At 39.9% G+C, this 12,387-nt stretch overlaps 1 protein-coding gene across 2 annotated transcripts in view; it reads right to left on the bottom strand.

The window, feature by feature from the left end:
- Positions 1–12,387, bottom strand: part of AP3D1 (adaptor related protein complex 3 subunit delta 1) — a 57,463-nt gene that overhangs the window by 23,420 nt on the left and 21,656 nt on the right. For both annotated transcript variants that reach the window (XM_039328466.1, XM_039328464.1), the window contains exons 7-12: positions 11,530–11,669; positions 5,908–5,981; positions 3,853–3,902; positions 3,654–3,703; positions 1,774–1,822; positions 154–299 (exon numbers count right to left, since the gene is read on the bottom strand). In XM_039328466.1, coding sequence (XP_039184400.1) covers positions 154–299; positions 1,774–1,822; positions 3,654–3,703; positions 3,853–3,902; positions 5,908–5,981; positions 11,530–11,669 — 509 coding nt within the window. The remainder of the gene's footprint in view (positions 1–153; positions 300–1,773; positions 1,823–3,653; positions 3,704–3,852; positions 3,903–5,907; positions 5,982–11,529; positions 11,670–12,387) is intronic.

Consider the following 12,387-nt stretch of genomic DNA (forward strand, 5'->3'; position numbering starts at 1 on the left):
CGGGGCTGGGGCAACAGCACGTGTGCCCACAGAGAGGGCTCCGAGTGCCGCCTCTGAGACGCGTGCCACAAGTTCACCACCATTGATATAGGAAGACAGTTTACTATTTCGAGAAACAAATTAGCCAGGATTCACAGTAAATACAAAACCTACCATTCCATACAGAAGATCCAAAGCTCGGAGGCGGATGGACTCATCCTTATCATCCAAGCACTGGAGAATGAGATCCTTATGAGACTGTACCGATTTAGGATGTGTTTTTAAGATTTTGGACATTGCCAGCAATCCCAAATACTTCACTGGTGTAAAGAAATAATACATACACACACAAAAGAAAACACAATTCAAAAAAACTCCTTGTAACGGCCCTCTCCATTTCTACAAGAACAACATACACATGGTGATAAATAGATCAAATTCCAGGAGTGATCTGAAGTTTTATTCTCATATAGAGGGTTAACTTTACCCATGTCTATTGGATCTAGTGCATTTACTGCATCAGCAGAAGGAACATATGCATTTATCTTACATTGGTCTTATTGCTCTGATCACTTCTGTATTTTCTATTTTGACTTGCCTCCGAGGCTCTCCACTGTTTTCAGACAGGAGTGCTTGCTAATACTACTCGGAGATGCCAGGACTAGGAAGGCACATGCAACTGATTCTTCTTCATCATCATGATACTCATCATCTTACCAAGATCACCAATGATATTAAAAGAGCACCATTTTGCATTTATCGATGGTAACAACAAAGAAAAAGAAAGTCCCCATTGTGCAGTTTTCTCAAATCTGAAATCCTCTAGATCACAGAATTCTTTGAATTCCCAATCATAGTGTCTGCTAAAGGTAACACATTTAAAAAGTGCCAGCTTGGGGAAGGCTACTAGAAGCTGTTTTATAATCTCTCTGAGTGCCAAAGGAAGGGCAGATTTGTCATTCTTAAATCAACATTTCCCCTTCCTTTCTTCCTTTGATAAAACATTCTTTTTCATCTCCTTTCTTATATATATAAATACTTACCTATCATCTTACTTCTTTGGGGGATAACACACCCAACTTTTACTTTCATTTAACAAGTGTGGACAAAAGCACAGCCTTAGGCTATTTTGGCATCTTTTGATAAATTGCATTCTTACATATTATCCACATTTTTCTAAAGCACATATACATTTCAAAATTCCCCATCCATTTTCCCATCTGTGGCAAACTTTCTGCTATACAAATTCATGTGCTCTAGGTTTATGTGCAGCAGTTACTTCATGTTCCCTGTCAGTCCTAACAATTTTGGCTTCTGTTACATTCTTTTTTAGATCCATGCTTCTGGTTGCATTACACCAGCAAACTAACATTCATTGAATTTCACTTAAGTTCTCAGACAGCAAACACATATCATCTGCATACTGGTGTACATATATATATCTCAAATTAATACATCAATAAGACATTCAATAAAGTGAGCAACCAAGGGAACATTACACATCTGTGACTTACTCCTTGCTCAATGCTGAACCGTTCACTAATCACTGTATTATATATATTTTACTATAATTATATACTGTATTTATTACATTCAGCAAAACATTCTATAATTTAAGCCTATTCACTTTACCATAGGCTTTCTCTAAACTCACAAGTGGGAGAGAAAGAGCATCACCAGAAGCAAAATGAATATGTGTTTTTTTTTTTATTTTAGCTATTTCAATTTTAGAATACAATGCAGTAGTTTCTTGACCTCAATTACTACTACCTTCCTAGATGGCAGTATACTTACAGTTTTGGTCTGAGTCTTCTATCAGTATCCTCAGCTTCTGCACACAGAGCTGCAGAGACAACATATATTATTAACCTCTTCTGCAAAGCCAAGGATTTTCCTCCCTCTACTTCTTAAGCATTTCTATTCTTTAATAAACATCAGTAATTTTTTGCTAATAGTGGAAGACCATTTTATAACAACTCCTGGTGGAGCAGTAAGGACACAGGAGGACCTGCTCTAATCTCAACATGGGTAGGCAGCCCAGTTCTACTGAGGGCTCAGTTTCCTTAGGGGAGCTGCACGATAGGGCTACAAAAAGAAGTCGATATGGCCATAATAATAGGAATCAGTTTGGTCTAATGATTAAGGCACCAGGCTAGAAACCAGGAGATTGCAAGTTTTAGTCCACCTTAAGCATGAAAGCCAACTGGGTGACTTTGGGTCAGTCCCTCTTTCAGCCCAACACACGTCACAGAGTTGTTGTTGTGGGGAAAATAGGAGGAGAAAGGAATATTAGATATGCTCATTGCCTTGACTTGTTTATAAAAATAATAAAGGCGGGATAAAAAAAATCTAAAATAATAAAAATAAGTAATAATAAAAGTGGATGGAACAGTCTTTCATTCTAACACCCTCAGCATTCTTTCTATCACTTAGTCTCAGTCATTTTCATTTTCCTTCTAATGCACGTCCTCTAAAGCAGCACAGAAAAGAAATATATTTCCTGTCAATGATCTGAATGGATCTAATGCAGGGGAGGTTATTTTTTTTAATATCTGTCCATCCATCTATCCATCTCAATCAAATAGGACTAAGGATTTCATACAAATAAAAACCAAAGCTTAATGTTAAAATTAAAGCCATTGTAAAACAGCAATAAGACAAATTTCATACAAGGCAACACATACAGTCTATACTAATGCAAAAAATTCAAGATGGATATAACAACCTGGGGGACGAGTCAGGCCTTAAGAGTTTTATGAAAAGCAGACAGGGTAGCCATCAATGGGGGGGGGGGGGAAGGAAGAGGCTGTTCCACAGGGCAGGCACAGTGTCAGAGAAGGGTAGTCTCCTTGGTTTTGTCAGATGACATTGTTTAAATGATGGGACAGGTTCTCTTGTCAGTTCTTATTGGATGGGCTGGATTTAAAATTAAACTAAGGGACATGTGAAATTAGTTTACGGCACACATGGATTGGGTTCTGAGTTTGCCTTGGCAAACTGGTATTAGCTCTAATAATAAACAAAGTAATGCTATCATTGAACAGCCAGTTGCCAGAATGATCCAATGACATATGTATGATCACCTCCAAACGATTATGTGCTATAACCTCTGAATTCCATACAGTAGAAAATCCTGAGAACCATCAGTGAAGCATAAAAGCATCTGCATGCCTTCCTGCCTCCCTCCTTGACCCAAGCAAACGTGTACTTGGGATACTGCTGGTATACACTGAATATAAAATTTTATTCAACTATCGTAGTCAATTATTTTTAATGGCCTACTCTGCTGTGAACATATGTCTAACCTTGACATGGGACAGCGTTCCTATTTCGGCTCCTACTGACTTTGTTTACAATTAGACAGCAGACATATACATGGAGAATCTTCCTAACGATCCTTCAAGAGTATGTTGTCACTGTATACATGGGAATTGTGATGACATCCCTATGTCCCACATATTGCTGAAATTACATTGCTAAGCTGGACCATCTGCTCCTGAATTCTTTGATGTGTTTTGGGGATACTCAAATGTAAAACAGGAACCATCTAGCCACCTGCACAGATTGTAACATGTCCTCTCTAGAATATGCATCCACTCTAGGTGTATAATTAAGACACAACATCAAAGCCAACACAAAATAAGAAACAGACAGCAAACGTAAAAGCCTGTTACCTGGATGCTTGCACTGTGGTTGGGCATTCCCGAGGAAAGAGAGATTAACACTGTGAAAGAGAGTTAAGGATACACATGTTTAATTTCCAGGCTACTTTTCTGGAAAAAGTTAACTCTCAAAAGGAATATTTATAAAAGTATCAGCTTTTCTTTTTTATTATTTAGAAAATGTAATGTCCCTCAATGACATTTCCCTTACCTGCTATTACTGTGTTCACACACTCGTAAAGGAGTGACATGGCCGAAGTGCTGAAGAAAAAAGACACTTTAAGTTACTACATTATGAGATACAGTTAGCCCCAGAAAAAGATCAGAAAAATGACTGTATGTATTGTTTCTACATTTTAAAACTAAGGTGTGTAAAACATGGAAAGAAAAAAAGGCCTTTGAGTTTTGCACTTTTTAACAACCTGGTTTCAAATAAAATATGAATTTTAAAAAACAAAAGGTAGGCTACATTTTTCATTTTTTCATTTCATTTTTCATTTTCATTCTTAAAACCCCAATCAACAAATTTAAACAAATCCACTCTGTGTACTCAAATATACTCATTATTGCATCAGAGAATCTTATTCACAGTCATCCATGATTTAGTCATCTCTTGTCTAAATTACTGTAAAATCTAGTGAGCTGCCCTTGAAAACCACTCAGAAGCTTCAGCTACTTCAAAATATGACTCCACCAGCAGTCAAGGGCATGCCATGATATTACTCTCCATTACACCCGTTGCACTGGTTATCAATAGGCTCTCAGGTGCAATTCAGGGTGTTAGTTGTTGACTACAGGTAGTCCTCAACTTACAACCACAATTGAGCCCCAAATTTCTGTTGTTGAGACATTTGTTAAGTGAGTTTTGCCTCATTTTTTGACTTTTCTTGCCACAGTTGTTAAGTGAATTACTCCAGTTGATAAGTTAATAACGTAGTTGCTAAGGGAATCTGGCTTCCCCATTAATTTTGCTTGTCAAAAAGTTGCAAAAGGGGATCACATGACCTTGGGACCCAGCAACGGTCATAAGTATGAATCAACTGCCAAGCATCTGAATTTTGATCATATGATCATGGGGATGCAACAGAGGTTGTAAGTGTAAAAAATGGTCATAAGCTACTTTTTTCAGTGCTGTTGTAACTCCGAAAGGTCACTAAATGAAGTGTTGTAAGTCAAGGACTACCTGTATAAAGCTTATTTGAGGCTTCATCTTTGTTCTATTATGTCTGCCCACTTGTAAGATCTGACAGAGTTTGCATGCTTTGAGTCAAATCTATTAAGACCATTTGATGAGTCCCAGGAGACAGGCCTTCTTGGCTGTACCATCTGCTCTTTGGATCACCAATCCCTCCCCATCCCGGGGATCCAAACAGCTCCGATCCCACTCTTTTTTAGATGAGTGGGGCCCCGAGCCCCCACAAAGCTCACGTGAGTGAGCCCCAAGCCCTTGCAATGCTTGTGCACATCAGCCAGCCACTCACACAGCCCTGTTGCGAATAGGCCACGGACCGGTAGTGGGCCATGGCCCACAGGTGGGGGACCCCTGGTCAAGAGTATATGTACTGTCCATTTTGCTTCATTTCTTGGAAGCAGACTACTTTTTAAAATATTGATAAAATTGCCATGAATTCTATCCACTTTAGAAAGTTGACTTTGTGAAAGAAAACAGGATTAAATTTACATTTCTTTCTTCCATCTAGTCTACAGGTAGTTCTGATGGCTGCCTTCATCCCCTTTGCAGTTACATGATCCCATTTTGGGCATGTGGCCCAGCTCACATTTACGATCATTTGGAGTATCCCACGGTCACATTACCACAATCTTCTGCACTTTCTTTTGCTGATTTTCAGCATTTACTTCTGGTTTTCAGCAAAAAAATGCCCATTGCGGAACACACTTAATGACTGTTGCAAAAAAGGATGTAAAATTACACAGTCACACTTAACAACAGCCACAACTTACAACCATAATTCCAGGCTCAATTACAGTCATAAATTGAAGACTATCTGTACTGCCTTCGAAGGGATAAAACACCATGCTTTTTTGGTGCTGTCTGGGGGAATCATGTTTAAAAATTACACAATGGTGGCAAATGAAAAAGTCAACCAAACCAATGTCAATACACAGACACCAATGACTAACCTTACCCAGAAGCACAAATAGTTTTACTGAATTACTTAATATTGACATTAAAATATACAGAGCTGATCAGAGCCATCTCCCCCAACCATCAAGTTAAAAAATCTAGAAGCATTAGCTGACTTACCTGTGTATTAGATTGGTCAAGGGCTCTATCAATTTCTTTCCTAGCCTGGGTTCCAAAGGAGTGAGAGCACCAAACTAATGGAAAAAGAAAGGAAATTACTTGGTACTTGCCTCAGCATATTTGCTAATTCTGTAAAAGTGATTAGACACACAGCAATAGATAAGAACTGAACTGCTTCAGAAAACTACAGGATTAGGGAAATTCTAACTGTCGACATGTCGACAAATGAATTGGCACAGTGCTCAGCCTAATCTTAACCATAAAATGATTTGCTTGGTTTTAGCTCAGGGTGATAGGCAAGCCTATGAATTGTTTAGCATAAATAATGTGTGGGAACTTTCAACGAATGATGTAAACCAACCAATCAGGGTTTAGCAGGATGGGTAAAACTATCCAGTATTATCTGTCACAATAATTACATTATTTCCATCAACAGTAGCAGGATTCCTCTCTATGCATTAGCTCAGAAAGAGAAGGGTTATATTATAGTTATTTCTTGTCTGTTGGCTTCCCACTAGTATCTGGTTGCATAGTGTAGAAAGGCAAGGCTGGATTACACAGATCCTTGATCTGATCAGCGTACCTCTACTCTGTGGAGACCGGGGAGATAATTAGCAGGCTAACAAAAATAGGTTGGATTTAAAAACCAGGCTTTGACCTTAAATAGTGATTGCAGAAAATAAAGGAGGATTCCAGAATTCTGCTAGATTATAAGAAAGGCCAGTCAATCCATTATCTTTCCACTATTGTCAGAAAGATATCTCTGAGAAGCCCACAACAAGGACATATAAGCAAAAACCCATCCAACAATGGCTCAATAGCAACTGATAATCAGAGAGATACTTATGTTCAAATACAGAAGTTCCATCTGGCTATTAATGATTAATAAACAAATAATTGTTTTATTATTCACCCCCAAATGCCTAGCACCCTTTCAAAGCCATTATTATAAACTATATAGCAAATTTTATGAGAATTTTAGTCTTGGGTTTACTATCCTGTTACATTGTATTAGATAACCAAAGAGAGAAGCAGCCTGGAATTAAGGAGAAACTTCCTAACAGTGAGGACAATTAACCAGTGGAACAGCTTGTCTTCAGAAATTGTGGGCGCTCCATCACTGGAAGTTTTTAAGAAGAGACTGGAGAGTCACTTGTCTGAAATGGTATAGGTTCTCCTGCTTAAGCAGGGGGCTGGACTAGAAAACCTCCAAGGTCCCTTCCAGCTCTGTTCTATTCTAATATAGAGATCAAAAGGGAAAATATTATCTATACCACGGGTATCAAACCCGCCATGTCATGTGGGCGCAGCTTCGGTATGATGAAACCGGCCTATAGGCCGGCAGTTTGACACCCCTGATCTATACTACAGCTTTCTAAAGTTAAAGACCATTTTTTCTAAAAAGAAAAAAAGAAAAAAAAGTATTTTTGCCTTAATCATCTGCACCTCCTTCAGCCGTTTTTAGAAATTAGATACCTCAGACTTCTTAATCCTATCCTTTCTTACACACACTGCAGAAAGTATAGAGTTGCAGACATCTTCATTTTTGCTATTCTATAATCACCAAAGATATGACTCCAGAACATTCACACTGCCAGCATGAAGGTCAACATCTATCATTTAAAACTTGTCTGCTTCATTCTCCCAGGGGACACACATAGGTATAGAACATAGAATAACAGAGCTGGAAGGGACCTCAGAGATCTTGTGATCCAATCCTCTGCTTGAGCAGGACACTCTATAATAATTCAGACAAATGATTGCCCAGTCTCTTTTTTAAAGCCTCCAGTGATGGAGCGCCCACAACTTCTGGAGGCAAGCTATTCCACTGGTTTATTGCTTCAACATTAGGAAATTTCTTTTCTCCTTAGTTCTAGGTTGCTTCTCTCCTTGGTCAGTTTCCAACCATTGTTTCTTGTCTTGTCTTTTGGTGCTTGGGAAAATAATTTGACTCCCTTATCTTTGTAGGAGGCCCTCAAATATTGGAACAGTGCTATCATGTCACTCCCTAGTCCTTCTTTTCATTAGACTAGACATACCCAATTCCAGTAACCGTTCTTTGTATGTTCTAACCTCCAGCTCCCTAATATTTTTTGTTGCTCTTCTCTGCACTCTTTCCAGAGTCTCAATATCTTTTTTATATTGTGGTGACCAGAACAGAATGCAGTATTCCAGGTGTGGTCTTACAAAAGCTTTGTCTAAAAAGTCCTCCATCCATGATACAGTCACACCCATCATATTTATTATTTTTTATATTTCTATTACTGCATGCCACCTACAATCTAGTAAAGTGACAAACTTTTATAAAGATAGCGTAGCAAGGAGTCTTGTAAGGGAGAGAGCTATTACTTATCGGAGTTTATAGCAAACCAATTTTTTTAGGGCATTTACTGAAATTCACAAAACTATAAAACGAAAGCTAGATTTCCTCCCTTATCAGCAACTAGAAGAGCAGCAGAAGCTTAAAGGAGATTTTAAGACTATGAGAAAAAAATAGTGAAAAGGCTACATCTCAAAGGCAAAAATATTTGTCCTGGGGGCATAAAGCCCTAGCACAGTCATGGCAAACCTTTTAGAAACCAAGTGCCCAAAACCACCCCCCACCCCTGCTCTGCCTCCTGCCCTGCCTGCTCCGCCCCCACCTGCCCCTTGCCTGCAGGGCCATGCACCGCCTCCATGGCCCACCGCAGCATATTGCCCAGGCAGCCCTGCAGCGCCATGGCAGCCATGCCCTCCGCTCAGATCCTGCATGCTATGGGGCGCGAGGGCGGAGTCTTGTTCCTGCTGCCCAGCTATGTCTTTGGCTGCGCTGCTCCATGTGGGCCATGCCCAGAGGCGACTTTCCTCCAGAAAGGCTGCTGGTGAGGAGGGAGCCGTGGGGGGGGGGGGAGGCAGGGCTGGGGTGACGGTGTGCATGTCCACAGAGAGGGCTCCTAGTGCCACCTCTGGCACGTGTGCCATAGGTTCGCCACCACTGCCCTAGCATATGCAGCCACAGCAATCTTGTGTACTAAGCTATAAGAGGCCCATGAAAAGCTACTGTCAGTCAAAGTAGATTTGGGCTGAATGTGCTTCAAAACCTATTTGAAAGATATGCTTCCAAACGTGTGGGAGCATGTCTCTTGCTAAAGCAGCTGTATTTTTTTTTTTCAGAATTCCATGGTAGCCTAATAAAAGATACAACTGTTTTAAAGAGGCACTGACTTTATATTCCTACTTCATCCTAATAATTTTTAAAATATATACAGCTCCAGAATAAATAGCAGGCTATAGGATTTGACCATCCTGTAAGGATCACCACTTGCTTGCTCCCCAGCCGTATCTTTGCTGGCTAATTAAAGCAGCCACCTTGTGATTGACTCCACAGTTCAGGGCAGGGATCTTTGATCCTTGAAAGTGGAATCTGCCACTTGCACACTAAGACCATTGTTGAAAAAGCCCTTCCTTGACCCAGAAGAGCTTTCGAATTATAGGCTAGTCTTATGTCTAAACTTTCTAGGGCAATGGTTCTCAACCTTTTTAATGCCGCGACCCCCAACCGGTCGTAAGTCGAGGACTATTCAACCGGTCGTAAGTCGAGGACTACTCAACTGGTGCAGCACCGTTTGCAGAATGGGACTTTTGGTGGGCTCAGCAGGGCAGAGACAGCCTGGACAATTCCTATTGGCTTTTGAAAGCCAATAGAATTAGACTCTATTCAAGAGAGTCTATTCTATTGGCTTTCAAAAGCCAATAGAATAAAAGGGAGTAGCACAGCTAAGGAAAAGGGGAAAAAAATGGCGGACTGCGTTGTTTGGCGACCCCCGTGAAATGGTCGTTCAACCCCAAATGGGGTCCCGACCCACAGGTTGAGAACCACTGTTCTAGGGGTTATTGGTAGCTTCACCCCTCCCATTTTGAAATTACTTAGCAGGAGAAGTCTTGACCAGTCCCTCAGAAGTATGGTATCAAATATGCAGGAAAAGATTTTATCCTATGTAGTAGCTTATGTGCTATGGAATGGGAGCACATTCAATTTCAGTATTTAGGGCAATGATAAAAATTCTGTCTTTATTAAATTATTATTCTGCTTATTTTAAGGGCTAATTTTAACTATATTAATATTTTTACTGTTATTTTTTATTTTGCACTGTTATTGCTATAAGATTTAAATTTTAAATCTTGGCATAAAGAGAGAGAGATGGGATAAAATTTGACAATAAATCAAATAAAATGAATTCTATGTGAATTCACAGTCATATTTTTAAGGTAGAAAAGAGTCTATGTTTCATATCAAAACACAAGTTCTTTTCCTTGTTTCAGCAATCATACAGGTGTTGGGGAAGCTCTTTCTATCCAAGACACCAGACAGCAGCTGCCAGCCACAACTCTGCTCTCCCCAGTAGCTAAGGTACCTGCCTAGACTCTGGTACTGTGAACACCATAAAGAGAAGAGCAACAAAGATGATTAGGGGACTGGAGGCTAAAGCATATAAGGAACAGCTGCTGGAATTGGGTATGTCTAGTTTAATGAAGAGAAGGACGAGGGGGGACAGGATAGCAGTGTTCCAATATCTCAGGGACTGCCATAAAGAAGAGGGAGTCAAGCTATTCTCCAAAGCGTCTGAAGGCAGGACAAGAAGCAACAGATGGAAACTACTCAAGGAGAGATGCAACCTGGAATTAAGGAGAAATTTCCTGACAGTGAGAACAATTAACCAGTGGAACAACCTGCCTCCAGAAGCGGCAAATGCTCCAACACTGGAAATTTTTAAGAAGAGACTGGACAGCCATTTGTCCAAAATGGTATAGGGTTTCCTGCCTGAGCAGGGGGTTGGACTAGATGACCTCCAAGGTCCCTTCCAACTTTATTATTATTGTTGTTGTTATTGTTGTTATTATTATGATGTAGTGCTTGATTTACAACCAGTTGCTTAGTGACAATTCAGAGTTATGACAGACTTTATCTTGGGGCTACTTATGATCCAGATTCACGATGGTCACCTCTTCCATGGTCATATGACTAAAATTTGGGTGCTTGGCAACATGGCTGCATTTATGGCCATTTGCAGCATCCTGCAGTCACATGACAGTTTATAACAGTTCTGCTGAAAACCAGCACTTACTTTTTTTTTGACAAAACTGTGCTCACAGCAAACGATGGGTTTGTTTAACAAATGTCACAGAAAATGTCATGACCAACCCCTTCTTAACCATGATGGGTAAGCTCCATTATGGTCATAAGTCAAGGACTACCTGTATATGATCAACAGGCTCAAGTCCATGTATTACTGACTATGCAAACTCAATCTGTTTAATTCATAATTTTGTCTTTTTTTGTAACGATGATGCTTTTGGAAATAAAGATGAGAAATTAAAAACAACCAATAATGGAATCACCAGCAAGCAGAAATCTTTTCTGCTCATTCTTGCTTTGCAATCTCACATTTCTACCAGCCTATCAGATTTCTACTAGTTCTTGCCTAAAAATCAACAATTCCCCTCCAAAGCCAGTTTTACAGTCTGCTGCTTCCCCCACCCCCGTCTGTATTAGCTGCCACACCTCTGAAGTGACAGGATTGTGTTTTTCACACCACATATACTGATAAGAGACACCAGCTACCAGGACTTGCTAATACTTGCCAATTTTATAATTTTAATAAGGACCCAGTTGTTGGTGGATGATGTCATCAGCTTAAAAAAGAGTGGAGCAAGAGAAAGATAATTCTTTGGATTGCGTCTGGCTAGCTCACATATAACATTCACAGCAGCTGATTGGACACCTGGAGAAAAAAAAAAGAGGGTGGAATATCTCAGTAAGAGGGGCTGTGGGGCTCATGCACAGCAATTACGGCAACACTTTTTTCTTAATTAATGTGCAAGATAATCCATGTAAAACAACTTAGAAGTATTTGGAGATAAAAGAAGTCTATCCGATTCTGGCCCCACAAGAATGTTCCAATGTCACATGAAAGAAGATTTCTAACTGTACAGTATTTTGAAATACAGACATGCTCACAAGATATAGTTCAGACTTGAAAGCCATCTCTTTTCCACTATGCTACTGTTTAAACTGGCAAAGCATTTAAGTTCTTCACCCTAATAGAAATGTGAAGGCTGAGTAGCTTGCTCACAGTCAATAAGAGCTTCATGGCTACCAGTAGAATCCATGCCAAAGTCCTGCATTTAGATACAACTGTATATCCCAACCCTCCTCTAACTTGAGTCTTCCAGAAGCCCTGAACTATAACAGCCAGCATGCCCTAAAGCTTCAGAGCACTAAATTGGGGAAAAGGTGAGCTAGCCCTCATGCTATAAGGACAGAGTGTAAAATGGGGAAGATGGTAACCAGGAGTTGGTAACCCTGAGATTCTTCCTAGAAAAAAGCATGGGGTGGATAGTATTAAACTAGAAGGCAGAAAAGTAGAACATTAGGGGTCCTTGGTGTAGAAAATAGAACATTCCCCTCCCCAGTTCAATAATAGACTGTTTTAAAAGAGC

The sequence above is a fragment of the Crotalus tigris genome, unplaced genomic scaffold, assembly GCF_016545835.1.
Source record: "Crotalus tigris isolate CLP2741 ecotype Arizona unplaced genomic scaffold, ASM1654583v1 scf7180000024379.1109085, whole genome shotgun sequence".
In the NCBI taxonomy this organism is placed as follows: Eukaryota; Metazoa; Chordata; class Lepidosauria; order Squamata; family Viperidae; genus Crotalus; species Crotalus tigris.